At 34.2% G+C, this 20248-nt stretch overlaps 1 protein-coding gene across 4 annotated transcripts in view; it reads left to right on the top strand.

The window, feature by feature from the left end:
* Positions 1 to 414: 414 nt before the first annotated feature.
* The window catches only part of Carpa (Carbonic anhydrase-related protein A), a 167896-nt gene continuing 148062 nt past the window's right edge, over positions 415 to 20248 (top strand). For all 4 annotated transcript variants that reach the window (XM_083086384.1, XM_083086383.1, XM_083086382.1 and 1 more), the window contains exons 1-3: positions 415 to 573; positions 1801 to 2278; positions 13145 to 14076. In XM_083086384.1, the coding sequence (XP_082942510.1) occupies positions 14022 to 14076 (55 nt within the window). In that variant the 5' untranslated portion in view covers positions 415 to 573; positions 1801 to 2278; positions 13145 to 14021. The remainder of the gene's footprint in view (positions 574 to 1800; positions 2279 to 13144; positions 14077 to 20248) is intronic.

Here is a 20248-nt window from a genome sequence, read left to right as displayed (position 1 = left end):
TTAAATCAGAGAAAAGCGATCAAAGTATACATATCGCGTAATTTGTTTATTCGAATAAGAATCACATAAAACGGCAAATTTAAATTGTAACTTATCACTTTATTTTTAATTATGAGAAATAATTATTTCTTTAATGTTTAAATTCGAATTTAATCGATTTTACCTTGTTCATTATTTTCTCAAAAGTCAAGAACGCACAATAATATATAAATCGAATAATCAAGGACACAAGGGGAAGATAAATCGCACTAGATTGTTTTGTAAAATATTTCACGGTGGGGGGCAATAAACTGACTGTGTTTAACGCTCATGTATATTTTGCGCGCCTAGCGCGCTTTGTTTACATTTTTGGCGGTGGCCTTGATGACGTCATCATCTACGCGAGATTCCTAGCTCTGTGCCGCAGTAACTCTTCGAGACGCGATCGCGGGAGGACGGAATCGTGTTTATTCTCTGATTGTTGTAATTATTATCAATCTGCGTAATTAACTAATTCGCGCGATAAACGAGTGATAAATATATGAATATATTTCTCATGTTATATTCATTTGAAATGGAAATGAATGTGATAAGGTATGATAGTGATACATTGTCATTTTATCGCGATATTTATGGGTTAATTTAGATATTTATGGGTGATTATTATTTCTGTGATACTCGCAAATATGTTTCTAGTTAAATATATGCATTTCAACTCGAGTTTTAAAGTATGCTTTACACATTCTTAAATGTAATTTGTTTTTTTTTCGGTTTAAATGAATAGTATACGATTCGCTGAGTGATTTAAATAATAAAAGACTTAATACAGGATGCTCGGAAAGGAACTATACATTTATTTCAATTAAAAAAAAATATCTATCAAACATTATTAGCGAATTATCTTTTTTCATGAAAGATATTGGATGACCTCCAATATAAACCTTAATTTGTTATCGAAAATATTCTTTAATTCTCCTCATGATATATCTTTGATGAAGAAACTTGATTATTTTAATGTTTGAAATAGATATACAGTTACTTTCCGACCTTGTACATCATTAATTATTAAATATTAATACTATAATATTTATATAATAGTACTTATATTTGGAATTTATAAATCGAAAATGTATTAATATGTTTACATTATTGAATTTTGACTGTGTATATTTTTGGATAATTTTGCGTCTTATTTGATTCTTTTTTTATTACGCGTTATTGTACAAAATATCGACATTGCCGACATTTCTCGGTCATTATCAAAAGGCCACGAAACGGATCGATTGCGATGCATTTAATTAGCAAGTAATCTAATTAATTAACTTAGTATTTTAATATCTATCAATTACGTAATATAAATTCATGAGAAATTCAGACCGATAATTTGTTGAAATGTATATTTCGCGCAATTTATAGAATCGAAATCTATACCGTGAGCAAATTGATAAAATGACAATTAGTTTTTTGAATAATTCGCGTTTTGTGGATAAACAAGGTGGTCCTAATATATGTCCCGAGAATTAAAGAAATAATGGAGATAATTTTATAAAGAAATGTTTATATATACTCAGATGATTACATAAACGACTTCTGGAAATACAAGATATTTAACAAAAAATTATATTTTTTTTGAAATCTCGGTCCCAATTCTTTTAAAATTTACTGCGCGTTAATAGTGACTAAGGGCTCGTCTTCAAAATCCCAGAAAAATAATATAATTTCTGTAGCTTCAGAAATTTAATTAAGCCGTTTTTATGACAAAAATGTATATATAAATCTTTCTTTATAAAATTATCTAAAGAATAATTTTTTAATTTTCAGGATTTACTTAAGGACCACCCTATATATCTTTAATTAAAACTTATACATGTTCACTCATTTATATTAATAATCATCCTGAAACACGAACGTATAGTGTTTTGTATAAAATGCGGCAAAGTGCGCAAAAGTGCAGTTCCGGAGCAACAGGTGTAAGCGTGAAATTAGCCGCGCGATCCTCGAGTTCCCATAACCTTCAAAATTCAGTGCTTGCAAGAAGGATCGTCACGGGTGTCGCGGCTTGGTTCGACAGATAATAATCGGACTTTTCGTGGTATTATTTTTTCCGCAGCGACGTAATAAATCTGTGCACCGCAGATGATTAATTTCGGAAGTGTCAGAAGTGTCGTATAAAGTGCCGAGCTATCGTAAGAGACTAATATTTCTGCGAGTGAGTGATGCTACGAAAGGATGAGAAGAGAGAAGAAAGAAGCCCGGGAAAGCGTCAGGCGACAACACGGGAAGCCAGGCAACTTTTGAGGTTAGAAAATTATTAATATATATATTATATATAAATGTAGATAATTATTCACACCTATGACTGATAACATTAAATATATGATAGGATGTGCTACTTTATATTATTGTGTGTAATAGAATGAAAAATGTATATAATATTCTACATTTATATGGGTCACATACACATATACATGATATATTTTCTAATATATATATATAATATATACATTTAACATTTATAATTATTTAGTTTGTACACGTATAAACTAAATGTTTGTGTATAGATTTTTAAAGAAATTTATAAAGATTTATAAAGAAATGTTTATAAAAATTAAAAATTATATATTTTTTTAAATTAATTTTTTTATTAAAGATTTAGTTAGATTTTTACTTTTAAAACAAAATTCATAATGCGCGTTATAATTATTTCTTAAAATATTAATTATTTTAAGTACTGTTGACTTGAATATATTTATGTTTTGCAGATTTTATTTTATTATTTTTTTTAAATTAAAAAATTTTCATATTTCATATTATTTCAATATATTTACATATAATATGCAATTAGCACTTATGTATGAAAAATTATTTTTACTGTTATCGCATTTGTGTGATCATTATATCTATTTATTTTTCTTTGAAAGTAATATTTCTTTATTACATAAAATATATATTATTCTAACAAGGAAACCTCGCGAATCTGAAAAGATTTTGATAAAACTTTATACATGTAGGGCAAAAGAGGAATTAAATAAATAAATATAGTAATTTTTAGTTGCCTGAAAAGGACTCTAAGAAGTGAAAAAAGAAATAATTTTTGAAAAAATTTTAGAAGAAAATCATTTTTTTTAAATTTTATTAGTGTGGTTAAATAGAGTAATATTTTTACTATGAAACCTTTGTATAAAACATTTTTCGATATTTCCAATAATTTTCGACATATATAGAGAAACAAAAGGTACTTTAAATACGAGGAATGATTTTATTCTTTAAAGCCGATTTTGAACGGTAACTGAAAATTTCTAAATTTATTCACCTATGTATATGTGATTATATATTATAGTTTTATTAAAATGAAGATTTTTTGACAAGTTTTTCTTATCAATTTAATGTGCACAATTAATGTTAAGGTTGTTTTATCTTAATTCGTTGAATTTAATTCGATTAAAATAATAAAATTAAAATAATAAAATTTTAATATGAAATATTAAATTTTACTTTATTCATTTATTTGATTACTTTTTTACATAATAGAAGATGTAATAGAAATCATGATTGACTGAACAAAAAATTGCATAATTATATAAAATAAAATAGAAGTTATTCTTATGAAGTTACTACTAGTAGAAATGAAAAAATCACTGATTGAGAGTAGCATACATTAATTTTATGTTTGATAATAGTTTCCATAAAAGCTATCACACCGTATATTTTGACACAGCATTCTCTATAATGTATAAGAATATTTATTACAAATATTAGTATAAAATAATAATTATAATTAATATAATATTAATATAATGTTATAATTATCTAGAAAAATCTTTTATTTATGAAAAATTTTTATATTTTATAGTATCTACATCATGAAAAATCATTCCTCAAAAAAATATTATGTACAAAAATATTTCTTGCACCAAGAATATTTATTATAAATATTAATAACAAATATTATAATTATCTAGAAAAATCTTTTATTTATGAAAAATGTTTATATTTCATAGTATCTACATCATGATGTTCCTCAAAAAAACATTACGTACAAAAATATTTCTTGCACTAAAAACAACGCATAATACTAGATGCATCGTATATGGGGAACATGATATTTCTTCTATATCTCTTGTATTTTTCAAAGAAATAAAAATCTAATGGATTTTTAAAATGTGATGGTCATTCTTCGACGTAGTCACTTTTAAACTAGACATATTTAAAAAGATAGAAACGAAGAGAAGAGCTGTATACGCGTTCAGAATTGTAATTTAATAATATTATTTCTCAAATATAAATTGATATCTCATAATTTAATAAAGTAACATGATCACTAAATGTCTTCACAAAGTTTTTCCATATTTTAAACTCATAAATATCAAGGAATTAAACTTCTTTTTGATATCGTTAAAATCCGTACATATTTATCTTTTTAAATGGTATAACCAAATATATTACATCTTTTCTATTCATTATATATAAAAACATAATCAAATAAATGAATAAAGTAATTTAATATTTCATGTAGTTTTGAAGGAAAATTACTTCAAAATATCATTACAGTAAAACATGATTACTTTATATTGCGATTAAAGTTGTGTGATAAATAAGTGATAAATATATACATGATAAACATATTCAATAACTTCTTAGGTCATCTCTGTGACGTATTTTGAAATAATTTTCCATATTCCATATAGAAAACAAAATGATATAATCTTTTATAAGTTAAGGAATGCAAAAACATGTTTGATCAAGCAAAATAATGAGTATCATGAGACTTCTAGTATAAATATAAAAATATAACCAAACAAGATAAATTAATATTTCATATAAAATTAATAGTTGAAATTAAATAGCCGAATTAAATTCAACGAATTAAAATGAAATAATCTTAACATTAATTGTGCACATTAAATTGACAAGAAAAGAAAACCTTGCTTGAAAAAAGTGATTTTTTTACGCAAGTATACAAAATATATATATATATATATATATATATATATATATATATATATATATAATCACATAAATAAATAAATAAATAAAAATTTAAAAAATATTTAATTGCCACTCACAAAAATGTTTCTAAGGAATGAAACCACCTCTCATATGTAGAGCGATTTTTTGTTTCTCTCGATATATCTCGAAAATTATTCCAGAAAAATTATTATCGAAAAATTTTATATAAAAGTTTCAAAACCATATAACAACCTATTTAACATTAATAAAATATCCTGAAGAAATAATTTTTTTTTTCAGGTTTTCTTCAACAATTTTTTCCAAAAATTATATTTTAATATTTTATTAATGTGAAAATGTGTGAAATAAAGATGTTTTTACCATGATACTTTTGTATAAAATATTTTTTCTTATATCTCAAATAATATAATAATTTAAGATATATCCAGAGAAGCAAAAAACAGTTACATATGAGAAATGATTTTATCCTTCAAAATCGTTTTTTTTGCAACAACTGAAAATTTCTAAATTCATCTATTTACCCTTCTTTCTCTTACTATATAAAATTTTATCAAAGTCAGTTTTCGAGTTTACGAGGTTTTCTGTAAATTTAAAGACTGTACAACAGGCATATATAATGTTTAATGTATACTTGGAAACTTTCACTTTAAAAATAAGCGATAGCACAATTTTACACGTGTAATAAAAATAATGCACGCATAATAATAAATATTTATTAAAATTACATGTACGAAATGTTTGATAGTAATGATATAATATTTTAATAGTTACTCTAAAGAATTAAATAGTAATAATGATATAATAATTAAATAGTAGTAATAATATAGTAATTTAATAGTTTATCCTAATTACGATCAAAAATCTTAATATGAAAAGAAAATCAAAGTTTCAATAATTTTTTTACAAGAATTTAGAAATTGTCCAAATATATCGCTTAAACTTCATGCTCTCGTCCTTATAACTAGCATACATTGTATAAATTTGTTATCTGTTATTGATTCCTACAGTTCAAATATAATAATTTTCTTATATATTGATACTACATATATTATAGTTGAGTGATCAGCTAATATTAGCTTGATCGATTACAAAATTTAATTATTATCAACTCATTGCTGCTGTATACGAATAATATCTGAACTAAGGAATCAAGTTAAAATCAGCTAAAATTAATAATGATTAATTATCTAATCTAACTTGACAAAATCAATAACGAGTGATAGCTTGATATTTGCGTAATTACAGATCTAAGAATTATATGGGTGTACGCGGTATTGATCGAGCTTGAGCACTTATAATTATTGCGATATTTTCATATTAGAATTTTTTAATTAATTTTGAGAACACGTTAGTCTTATACGATGGTCCCGAGCCATCCTGCAGGTCCCAAACCGCAGCGCGACTAGGCTTGTTTTATCCTGGCAAACCGAGGATGATTTATTAGTACAGGCGAGCAAATCCTTGTTGCAGGCAAATAGAACAAACAAAAAAAAAAGAAACGCTCAAATGATGCAGCCGCGAGCGTGTTATAGGGCGATAAAAGATTACTGGCGGTGGTACGGGATGAGTTAGCGCGGGAAAAAACAAAATTAAAAGCCACGACGAAAATGTGCAGAAATCGGAGATGAAATCAATTGGCGCGGTAACTCCACCATGTGGAAACACCGTGTGTATTAATTTCGTTTATCGAGTTTTAGTACAAAGCAAGTTGCATAGAAAGAGAACAACAAATTAAAGGGCTTTATACGCATTGTGCTTCTGAAATTTCGCACTACCTCTTTTCGCATCCTCTCTATATCGATTACTTTTGGCAATTTCATGCCGCTAAATCCATATTAAAAGAAGTTGAATAAAATTTACGCGATGCAACGATGGCCGATCGATTGACATAAAACGTTGAAGAGCGTGAAGAGCGAAATTATTCTCCCCGAGCCGTAGCTGGAAAGCTTGTTTGATTACATTCACGCCGTATATACAACGTAACTCTTACATAAACGCATCGTGGTTTATGCATTTCTCGCCGCGGGCCCGATGCGTTTCGATCCGATAAACTCGGGTGGCGGCGGCAAATGTAGTACCCAAGAAACGATGCCTGCACCCAGGACGAGGGGGGAACGATATAATGACGATGACGAAAGTAAGGTCTACGATAAAGGTAAACGACGGTCTCGTCACATCTTTCAGCCGGATAGCGTGGTGAACGTTCGCCTTTTTTTCCACCCACCCCTTGTCGTTTCCCCGCGCCCTGTCACCAGGCCGTACGTCGGTCGCTCAATTCCCGACGAAATGGAATATCGATACGCGGGACATCCCGAGGGAAGTGTAGTGAATATTGAAAAATTCTTGCCTGAAAGAAAAAAAGACGGGAGAGCGAGCGAGAAAAAGAGAGGGAGAAAGAAGGGGGAGAGAGAGAGAGAGAGGGAAGGGTGCGCGTTATAGAGTCGTTTGCATTTTTGGAAAATATAATCGACCGGCTTGAATTGATCGGCGCCTCGACAATTGGCCGGCGCACGTTTGCTTTTGCCCGAATTTACGCTGTGAAAAATCGCCGATCGACGCGAGAATTCAGCTTGGGATTTATTCTCACAACAATCTGCGTGTTATTGCAGTTCTCGATTCGAAATATATGCATACGCGGTCGGTTTGCGCGATGATTTCGATAAGTGAAGAGAAACATTTTGCGCTTTCGACGAACCGATCGCGTTTCTCATCGCTCTATAAAGCGTATTTATTACGATTGATCAGTATAATAATAATAGTAATAATATTTCAGTTATATAAAAGTTTGATTATAAAATTGTATAAAAATATAGTCGGGTATAGTTTTGCGATTTCGGGCACAAAGATAACTTGAAAAACTGACACTTGTCCCCCGATATACAATAAATTTTATTGTACAAAAGACTAATGGCTTTCGGCGTGTATTGTTTAAACTTTCTGTCCGGATACAGAAATCGCTTTGAAAATTGCGCAGTTCCCGGCGGGAAAACGTTACCGGCAATTTAGCTTCGAGTGCTCCGACTTTTGAATCCGTCCGTCGCAGGCTCCAAGTCCATATCGGCTACAGAGGGACATTTTTTTTTTATTTTGTAAGCGCATTTGCGCGCGACAGGGATGATTGCTACAGAAAGGGACGGGGGTTTTCGGGAGGGGGAAGGGGGGGTATAACCGGGGATAGATTAAACGTACATTTCAAATTTCGATTAAACGGGATTTCGATACACACGGCATATGTCCCGGAGGGAAATTTACCGAGCGTAGTGTCGGTGTCCGGATGAAGCGGGGGGAGGAAAGCGAGGGGCAGGTTTTCGGACAGTGCGGAGTCATTGGTCGACGGGAAGTGGGGGCGAGGGGGAGAGGCTAGTGCGAAAGCCGGTATAATGCGAAATGAAATTGTCACAATAATCATCCGCGAGCGTATATACATTGTGGCCGGATAAGCTCCGATAAATACATACCACCGATTGTCGGAGCACACAATTATTCGCGCGCCGAGTAGGTATGTTAGGTGTAAACGATGAGAATCTCTCTCTCCCTCTCTCTTTGTACACGAATTAATTAGCCAACCGACGGCTTAATTATTGTCGGGCGCGTGAATTGATCGCGAAGACTCGTGAAAGATGGTGAGAACGAATTGGTCGTGTTGCTCCATTATAATTGGACACGCTAGGAATGCTAATTTTCCGTCGATTAAATGCGAGAGAAGCAATGTAGAAATAATTTATTATTAAATAAGCGCGCGAGAGGGAGAAATAAATCGCGGGTGCGATTTATGTAAAAAAAAAAAAAAAAAAAAAGGAAAAGGGAAATGCATCCGAACTTGCCAAGCGTAACCACCGATCGCAATTTTATTCTCTGCTATTGACACTTTTTTTTATTACTTCTCGTTTCCTTTGGCACCCCGTCACATTCCTTACGGAATTAAATAAAAATGCGCCCGTACTTTTTTCTGCGAATTTCCTTTTGTCGACGCGACGAGAAAGAGAAAGAAAGAGAGAGTTAATGACTGCATTCTTTCTTTCATCTTCTACTATATTCCACGCTAGACTGAGAATTGGTCCCGGGGGGGATGAAAAGAGGAGGGGGAGGAGGAGCGCGCGCGCGTGCTAAGGGATCGAAGAAATGCAAAAAGTCGGAAAAAAAAACGAGGGATATCGATATGCGGGCGGAATAAAACAGAATCGAAATGAGACAGTGAAACGTCGCTTTGACGGTACGCCGATCAAAGCGCGAGACGATGAAAATCTTTTTTACATCCTTTGGAATTCATCTTGGTCGAACGTTCCGTTCGATTATCGCGCGCAGTCTGCTAAAACCATCATCCGGAAAAATGCCGGGTCCTTTGAGGGAAACGGAACAAGACGACGGATAGTTAAGATTATTCGTACCCGAAGAGTATCCCGTAATTATCTATTCCGTTTTTTTCTTTGTCAAGCATTTACCTATCCACGAGCTACACTTATGTCGAACGGGGGATAACGACATCGCGAAAAGTATGTTTCCATTATCCTCATCGTTTCCTTTGTGTCGCGAGCAGGCAGGCAGCGTCAAGAGGATCACAAACTTAATACTTTTTCTTTGAAGTTAAAATTCTTCCATTCGTTGGACGCCGATTCCATGTACGTGGCTTTGTAAACATTTCCTGTCTTTCTGAAACCGAGGGATGCTTTTTCGTTAACAGACTTTATTCTTTGCTCTGTCTAATGCATTGCCTAATTCCAGTTGCACAAAGACTTGTATATTATGTAGAGGAGATATAAATATAAATAGAAAGAAATGTTAATTCATAAATATTTAAAAATTTGACTTAAATATTATCTTGCACAAATATAATTTAATTAAATTAGAAGATTCTGAAAAGATATTAGAAATTAATTCAAATACTTGTAGATTAACTTCAATACTTCTATTTGACTTGAATTATGAATTTGTATAAATGTATAGAAATCAGTAAATTTAATCATCAAATGTTAGTTAGCATAATATTCTAATGCATGGAAGATTAACATTTCAATTTATAATGCCGTCCATTGTATAACACGCGAATCAGGCAATGTATGCCTGGCAATGCATGCGTTTACTACTACGTTAGTACACACAGTTATTGAATAATTATTTATGTCTCTAGAGACGCTCTCTCATTCCATTCTAAGTTCTACCACTATGTAAATTAATTAGAGAATTACTACTAAAGATCTTTGTATCAATTATGCTTTAATATCAAAATTCAAATTAATAAGAAGAATGCTATGAATAATATGCTAGAATTAAAATTCACGTTTCTAAGAAATTAATTAAATTAATCATAAATTAATTAAATAATGTGTTATAAATGGGATTAAACGAGATATGTCTTGATAATGTCTTGTTCCGGCTTGAAATTCGAGACAAGATCGAAATAAGATCTTTAATAAGTTATCAAGATAAAAACTAAAATTATCAAGACTATTGTGATCTTATCAAGGTTATTAATTTTTTTAAGAAAAGGTAAAATATATATATTTGTAAATTAAATGAGAAAATCACATACTATATTTTATAAGAATTTAAAAAATTTTATTTAATAAATAAAAACATTTATATTAACAAATTTAGAAACAATTAATATAATAAACAAAATAAATGATATGTATTTTGTGTTTTGGGAGTTAAACGTGAATGACATAAATAGCTAATTATTTTGAATTATAAAGATTATGTTAAATATTATTTTAAACAATTATTCAGTATTAGATAAGAATTGGTAATAGATTCGAGACAAGACAATACAAGGCGAGATTTTTACTATAAAAATCAAGACAAGATTTAAGTTTTTAGAGATTTTTTACACAATATTTTTATGAAATATTGTCTCATCTTGAATCTTGTGCAACCCTAGTCGTAATTAAATATAGAAATATTATGAAGAGGATGTTATATTCATATATGTACTTCATCAACGTAAGATTACAAAGGAGAACTTCATCTTCGAGCTGCAAATCTCCCTCTCCGCCACGTTGAAACAACGTGTTGTCTCTAAATTCGCGGTGATAATTATCCGAAGGCAATGTACGATGCGAAGAGAGATTGAGGGACTCTCAACTCATGGTGTCACACCATTGCTGCTGGCGGACGGACGATCGGCAGCATCGAGAAGCGACGCCCGCACGTAGCCAGTAGTACGATGCAGTAATTCGAAATGCAGGAGCACGTCGCGCATTATATATTGACTGCACTACTAGCGCCCTGGCATCCCCGAAGTTGTCTCTCACGAAATCTGGCGGTGGCTGCCAGTCCTGGCTGTCGTCCACAATGATGTCCTGCTCGTCGCGTAGTCCACGAGCGCTTTTACTTTTACTTGTTCCTACTTTTACCTCCCTCCCTCCCTCTTTTACCAAGTTTCGCGTAATGGAAAGTAATTTGGAGAGCAACGATATCCATAGACCGTGGAAAGGATTTAATTCATGCATTAAATTCTGGATGTATCTGGCGATATTTCCCTTGTAATTTTTATCTGTCTACTGCGAGCATGTGAAAAATGCGATGTTAATAATAAAGATGATATAGATCAGATGGGATGGGTAATTTATTCTTTTCGTCAGTCCATTTCAGTCTTGGAAAATGCATGATGCTTTGTATAATCCTTGCATAATCCATGATATCATGTATAAGAAAGTAATATCACTACTTATACTTTCTCTTTCATCACTATAAATAATAAAGATTGTAAAGTAGCATAAGCTTTGGATATAACGAAGGAGGATTCATAAAAAGATTGTCCTGCTTTATTATTAACAACAAAGATAAATCATATTATTATCGCAAAAGTGTTTTATAAAATATTACGTTTGCGTTTCTTATTCTATCGATATTCAAATTAAATTATAAATTTCTACCAAAATTCTGTCACGCACAAAAAGTTATATTCTTTATAAATTCTTTATAAATTATTAAATATATATATTAGAATGTATATACAATATATACAGTGTATATATAATTATGAAATTTTTACTAAATATTTTCAGGACGTATTCTTATATTAAAAGAGTAAAAAAAAGTCTATATAAAAATATGTGTATGTGCTCCGGAAAGATTTTTTTTCCAAATTAAAGTACTTTTTCTACGAAAACCGTCAGTAAAAGAGCAGCGCGTTCTATCTCACGCTACCAATTTGCAACCGCAATCATAGTAATCAATCATAAAGTGGACGAGCCGTATAATGAATCGATAGACAAGGCGCGTGCGATTTGCCTGGAATCAGTCGATAGACAGATGATGGATAGTACTCGCGTTTCGAATCTAATCAAAAATAGTCGCGCGTAGACGTATGGAAAGGACACAGGGGGGTAGTAGTCGAGAGAGAGGGAGGAGGGTGGAAGGCTTGAAAGGAGCAGAGGGAGAGGGGGGGAGGGGTGGAGTGGATAGACCGGAGAACGCGCCGTTATACTAATTTGGCAGGCGCTCGTTAACGACCCCTTTGAGGTCATAACTTTTGCCGCAAGCTCGACGCGTATGCGAGAGCGCGGCTAGTGGCGCGAAACGCGCGCGATGTACCCGGTGTGTGTCCCTTCTCCATCCCCCTTCGGTCTCTTTCTAACCGCGTTGTCGCCCCACTACCGGTGGTTTCAACAGCGCTTCAACACTACTCGGCAGTCAGTACTCCAAAAGCATTGCGGTGCTTTCGGTGACCCCCCTTCGCTCCCCCGCATAGTGAACCCTCTCTCAGCCCTCCGCCGAGCCGAGGATAAAGGGTGGGAGGAGGAGGGGGGGGCACGCACGTTACTCGGCGAGCTTCGGGGCGCATGCTCGGCCAATCAGCGCGCGCGGCGCGCAACGTAATCGCGCGTTCGCGGGTGGGGATGAGAAACGTGCTCTCATCTCGCGGACGCTTCTCGAGGAGCTTTTCCGCAAGCTCAGTAAGCGCCGCGAGCTCGCCGTGGCCGGAAGCGTTTCGCGGCTGTTACGCGTTGACACGCAAGATTTAATCCTCGCTCATCTGGCGAGCGTGTCACTCGCAAGTTTTGAAATTTTACACGGCGAAAAGTTTCCGATAAATCGTGATATCTTGCTGATGTTTTTTTCTCCGCCAATTTGCGCGATTGACTTACGTCAAGGCAAAATATATGCACGGTTCTCCAGGAAATTACTTTACGGAGGTGTAAAGGGGTTGTTTCATTAAACTCGAGACAAAAATCGTAACTTTTTGTTTCAGAAAAGTGAGAGAGAGAGAGACAATTAAGTTTGAAGCCTCGCATCCCTTTTATGTTGAGCCAACGCTTTGATCAAAGATAAAAGTTCGACTTATTCAATGAATAGAAGGAACGTCTAGTTACGCTAAGGGGCACTTCAACTTACTTTGGTAAGTTACGTCAAACGGATCTTGTATTGAGGAATCGTGAGGTCGCTTTCGGCGAACTGACGTCATCGAGAACAAGTAGATCGAGGATTCACAACGGGGAAGAGTATTATCTCCCAAGGCTAAAGGAAAGAAGCCGAAGGCGAAACAGCAACACACGGAAAAGGAGCAGAGAGGTGAAGGAGAAACAAGAAGAGAGAAGAGCCGAGAGACGTTAGAGGGAGCGTCGAAGGCGAAGGCGAAGAACGAGAAGGAGGAGGAAGCTTCGAAAGCTCGAGCCTCGGGGTTATTAGGAGAGGCAACTTAGAATTTCGATCAAACCACTTTCGAGCCGCAGTGGTTAAGAGCCGATTAATGCGATCGGATCTAATTAATAATCAGCCACTTCGCAGTCGTAACTCACTTTTCCGTCTGACGATCCTGCACGATTTCCAACATCTATTAATCGAGATATCGTTATCGGAGGAGAAGGAAGAAGGGTGAACCGATCTCGTCTCGATGCCGACTCGAGATATTTTCGGTATCACTCAGATTCAATGATGAAGGACGTAGCATCCCCGAGGAACGTCTTCGTACTTGTTATCGACTGATTGATCAGAGTGACTGATCAAACGAGGGATCGTTTCCAACGCATTAGTCGGACGATGCTCGATAGAAGCACGTAAGGATCGCACCTGTTTCTTGACGCTTTTCTTTCCCCGAAGGAGACCTCCCGGGGAAGCAGCTAACAAAGATGTGCGCGAGATCGTTGCTGCTGTGCGTCCTCGGTATCATCGCTGTCGTCAACGGTAAGTCCGCAACAACATTAACGTTACTTCAGCTTCGCAAGTTTATTCGCTCGGAAAAATAGTTTTCCTCTCTGAGAGAGAGAAAAAACTTTATAGCTAGACAAAGATTTTTCATAATTCCATATTTTTCAATTAGAAAAATAGAATTACGATTTAGAGTCTTGATGATTATTGAATACGTTTAGAATATTAATGATTACTGAGCACATTTATATATAATTATTTTTTAAGTGAATGAGAAGAAATTTGAAAAAGGGCGACTTTTAGACATACTTTTAATCAAATAATCAGGGACATAATTCGTGCGAAAATTAATTGAAAATAAGCTAGAGATAAATGAAGATGTAATATATTAATTCAAAGTTTGCGAGACAATCTGCAATCTGGTAGAATTGAAAAAGAGGCTTGTTTTTATAGATGCACACATAAATTTTGAGGCTTCGAGAAAATCATTTGTCACAACGAATGTGAAGTTTTTAAGCCAACTCGAATTTCGCGTGTAAATTTTACGCCCGGCTTTGGAAACTTAAGTAACGGCTGACCCATCATTCTTTATGTTTCTTGTTCTCCGGTGTGCTTTTCTCCGCATGGCGCGGTGCCGGCGTTGACGGGCGACACGTATGGACTTTGCAGAAAAAGAAGGACGCGAAAAAAAGAGAGAAAGAGAAGAGGAGAAGGAGAACTGACGAAAATGCTCGCTCGTCGAGCATGCGAGAACACGACCGTTTTATACATGGCCGCTTTTTATGGGGGTACGCCATACGCGCGTGCCGATGGTCGTAATCTATGTGTGCTGAAATCGGAGGATGACGGAAAGAGACGGATAGCACGCGAGCGACTTTAATACGATAGGGCGAGAGAGAGAGATGGCGAGCGAAAGACGGACATTTTCGCGAAGGATTAAAGAGGGATGCGAAAAGAAAGAGAAAAAGTAATAGAAAGAGAGAGAGAAGGGGTTGCGAAGAAAAATCGGTAAAAAGCCGGGCCAAGTTGAGGTTGTTAATGCGTGCTAACGGAGCTCTCTCGTTGTGTAAACTTCGCCAAAAAAAAAATACTAATATTTTCGCTGTTTCAATGTATCAGTGGCAAAAAACGCGGACGATCGGAATGACGAAAAATTACACTGAAGACGAATGTGCAGGATAAATTGAAATATGACCGCGTATATACATGCATATATAATAATTTTTTTTTTCAGCGGTTTTCAAATTATACACACACACACACACAGCCACATATATATATTTATTCGAGTTGCTTATTCCCTTTTTTTACCATTTGTTTAGAATTTCTGTACGGAAAAATATTTCTGAGCGGAAAAATATTATCGCGTTTTATATATTTGCAAAATATATCCATTTATAATTGCGATATTTTAAATCGCTCCAAGTCGCGAGTTTAGTTTAGCAAATTTCTCATAAAGTGTCATAACTTTAACACGACGAAAATCTTTTAATCTTAAAAAAAAATTATAATTAAATTAAATTAAAATAATCGCAAATAATTGCGCGATAAAAAATCTTTGCGAGTTACTCGACAAACATCACAATATATGGATATTGTTTCGGTGGCTTTTTATCGTAGGATATATCGTATATATTTTATCATGATATTTTTTCCATTCGAAAAATTTTTTTAGTTTGGTGTGGATTTTGGCGACGTTTCTGTTTGTGACCGCGTTTATATTAATTAATATAATCCCAGCGGGCGTGTTAACTGCGGTTTGCGCGCGCGCGGACGTTGTTGCGCGAAAAAGCTAATTTCGAATATTTGCGAAGGGGGACAGGCGCATTTTGGGTGGAATGTAACAACATTTTATAATTTGGATAATATGTAACAAAAGTATCGGTGTATTGCCTTCGCGCACAAGACAACGAGTGTTGCGTTTTCGCCATTTGTTTGAACTCCGATGTAATTAATTAATCATGACGTTACGCTCGCTGTCACAAATATTTGAGATAAAAACGCATAACTGTGTGCATCGAGCATCGTGATTAATGGCGGGAATGAATACTCGGTATATATGAACGATATTGAGAGCAACCGAAGGAAAATTTGATTGCGATTGAATAATTACTGGAAAAATTGGAAATATTTATTATCGAAAAGCGTACAATTGTGGGACAGTTGTGTGAAATTTTAAAAAATAAATATCATCAATTAAAAGAATTTAGGATAAAAATATTTAAAGAGCATGCAATATATTATATAAAAACAAAATATATAATTGACCAGTTATTTATTCTACTATGTTATTTTTTATAATATACGTTTGCATTTCCCTACAACGAGACTGAGGAACGAAACAAGGGTCCAAATTTCGGCAGCGCGATTCGATTCTCGATTCGAATCCGCACGAAACTGTCGGATATTGTCGGATTCGAACCAATCATTGTCAGCAGGCTGCACAAGCGTGATTCCAGGTGATAGAAAGCATAGAACTTGCACGTTATATCCGTCGTCGCCGGAAATCTAGTCTTCCTTCTCGTATTGGCTATCGTACAAAATCGACTATCGTCCGAAGACGATGCTCGGTTCGATGACGAATCGGGCTCTCGTGTTAAAAGGATTTTAAAGAAGTATCCGGGAATTGAACGCTCAATACGTACATGTATAAGCGTGAATCGTGTTTTCGCATACATCGCATAATGCAAACGTATACGAACTACACTATCGATCCAAAGCATTGCGTCACTTATAGAAAGAAGGAAATTGTTGCTTTGAATGAACAAAAATATATATATATTATAAATATTGCCAAATTATTCAACGTCATGATTAATTATTTTAATTATGTATTACTGTTATTTTATGCTTTAATGTCGTAAAAATTATAATAACAGAAATATGAAATTTTTGATTTCTTAAAATACCCCTCTTTGTTTTCAATTCATTCTTGGCAATAGTTTTGTTAAAATTATCGATATACTTGATTCTTATTTGCAGATATTCCTACAAGTGTTGACGGAGATTTAGAAGGGAAAAAATAGATAAAAAATAAAGAAACTTAATCATTTAATTACGCGCGCGTTTTTCATTTTTTTGGGGGTGAAGCGATACTTTTAACCGGTACTGTAGGCATATTCTGCACTCAGATTTATGTACACAACGGGGGTATTTGCATAAAGCGAGTCGTGACACGATATGATGATGACGACTCACTTATTAAAAGGTGATTAGCGTGGATAATTTTTGTTGCTTGACTTTTACGCTGGCGACTTCGTGTAAACTTGTTATTAAGGCATCGACCAACGTCACGGTTTCAAGTATTTGCATGTTACAATCCTAAAATCACCGACGGCAACATCTGCATCACGCAGCGTGTTGTGTATTCGTGATGTCTTTAATGACACGTGCGCATCAGTACGATTGACAGTTCGACTTCAGTTGTGCCGACAGTTGCACAAATAACAATTCGCTCGAAATCATCGACGACGTGTGACAGGTGAAATAAATATCTCGGACTATTTTCTTGGAATAGAACGATCTTTATTCATAAGTATTATATAAGTACTATTTATAAATATTAGAAAATTACATGTTGAATCTTCTTGGATGATTAAATAGGACCTGGGGAGATCCGAAATGAATTGAGAATTTTATAAATCGATATTTATATCAATAATCGCCGTTGTATTAAACGGCAGAATAATTATCAGGAAGTTAATATCGAGTCAGCTGCGATCGCAGCGCGTAATGTTAGAACCTTATTGGATAAATTAGCGGATAAAATCTAATGAGACAGACTCAATTATATCGCGGTATAAATGTAAAATGAAACGATAATAGATATTACGCGGGACGGGAAACGAAACGAGCAATTTGAGTGAACTTACTTGAATTCTCCTGCGTCGTGAGAATTCCTCCTGTGAATTTTACGGTGGCCTTTTTCCACTTGGCAGATTACGAGCGTACATCCAGGTGAAAATGCTTCCTTTGGGATACGCGGTCGCGCACGTGGCACGGGAATATTGTTAAGAAACCTTACGCAAACAATATATACAGGATGAATAAAGGATACCAAGAGATAGACCTTTCAAAGAGAACTAATCTTGTTTAATTCGATAACTTCACGAGCATCAAAATTTCTATCAGTAAAAAATCATTGCGATAACTTAACGCTCATTAAAATTAAATTGAGGAATTTTATTAAATTTTATTAAATAATTTTATTATTAAATAATTTATTATTAAATAATTTTATTCTTCCATGACAAATCTAGTTGACCTTTCATGCATTTTTAAGCAGATTGAATTAAACAAAAACAAACATTATACGCATGATATTTGCTGGTGATTTCCCATATCCGCTCGAGAATATTAAATCGTCGAGCTAAACACAGATAGGAGCGGCATTTGCATCCGATTAATTATTGATACATGAGAATGATAATGACATGGAATACCTGTCACGCCATAGTCATCGAGTTAATCATTAAATGAATAGCTCGGGGCGGTAGTAGCACGATAAGCCATGAGAGCCACATGAGAGTAAACCGCGTGCGCGACGCCCTTAGCTCATATTCCCATTTATTAACGAATTAGTGGCACGCATGCAACGCGTCCGCGCCATATTCTCGGGCATTTTTACGCATTTTTGCGCGTCACGGGAAATTCTCTCGAGCGACGATAAAACGTTGTATGCGGAATTACGCGGAAACGCGAAACAAATTCAGCGGCATGCGCGTTCGTCGTGCGTTTCGAGAAAAATACGAGGCTCGCTCGACCAATGAAATTATACATATACACACGGTGACTGATAAATTGAGACGCGCGGATAATTCAGACAAGTAAAAATGTAAATAGGAAAAAAAAACGAAATGTTCTTTTTTTAAAATACGGTTTTTTGTGATAACATCAAAAAGCTTTGTTTTCTTTTCAAAATTTTGTGTTTTTTTTCCGGACATTTACATAACATTTTTATATTTTGATTATTACGCACAAACTGATTTTTCATTATTTTTGATTTTTATATATGATAGATTTTTGAATTAACCGTCACTATTTTAAATATAGCATTCCGATTGGCTATATAGTAATTATGTAATTATTTTTAATTAGGTAAATTCTCTTAAAACAAGTCAAAATTGAATTTGAATGAATTGTCTTTATTATAGATATAAAAATAGCTTGCAATTTTAACAATATATTTTAGTCACTATTTAAATATAGTAAAAAACTAAAGTTCTATATTTTTAATTTATTTTTTCAAAAGTCGATTAATAAGACTTTTGCAATTAAAATGATATCAAACATGACATAATTCGAATAATTTTCAGTTAAATATGTAATAAAAATTTTATGCATGTCATGTTTAATGTAATTTGCAAAAAAGTATTCATTAAAAGTGTTTTCGAAAAAAATGAATAAAAAATATAAGAGTTTTAAAAAGAAAGAGAGAGAGAGAGAGAGAGAGAGTTTTTGTTAAATTTCCAAAAAATTATGAAGAAAAATAATATTTTATTTAAAGAAAGAATGAAAAGAAACAAATTTGTTTTTTCCAATATTTGTTTTCTATTAGAAAGAAAAGACGGTCTTTTTTACATCTCTACGAGAGGCTCCCTATCTCTCATTTCTTCTTATCATTCCGCAGACTCTCCGTCCGCCCTAAGCGTACAAAAACCCCGCGAATTACGGCGAAGCGAGGCAGGTTGATTAATTACGACACCGACGACGTGTGTGCACTCGCGTGTTGTATCGGTCTCGACGACGATGCGACGTCGAGACGACGACGACGACGACGTCGACGACGACGACGATGACGACGACGCGAGCGTCTTTCCGCATGGTGTATTATGAGCACGAATATTCACGAAAGGCATCCTCGATGCTTCGTATGAGTATTACGAGAAATGCGACGATAAGGTGACGCCTGCGGGTGCAGAGGATGCATACGCAAGTGCACTCGCGTATTTGCACGTATATACATGTACCACACGTGTGTCGAGGAGATGCACTAACCCTCGACTTGGAATCTCGAGTCCCCTTTGACGTTTGTGAAAATCACCATTAATCAAATTTTAATCGAAAAAAAGTATCCCTGATTTTTATTTGGAAAGAGAGATCTTATTTTAATCACAGAGCACGAATTTAAAATTTTAATAATTGTTATTATTTATATCATCAAGGGAACACATCTCGGCATCTCTCTCTCATTTTTCATCCAGCGGAT

This window comes from Camponotus vicinus, unplaced genomic scaffold (assembly GCF_025532165.1).
Source record: "Camponotus vicinus isolate PSW18456_S1 unplaced genomic scaffold, iyCamVici1.0 SCAF_13, whole genome shotgun sequence".
Taxonomy (NCBI): domain Eukaryota; kingdom Metazoa; phylum Arthropoda; class Insecta; order Hymenoptera; family Formicidae; genus Camponotus; species Camponotus vicinus.
Note: the sequence above shows the minus strand (reverse complement) of the source record. Positions and strands in the feature narration are given on the sequence as shown.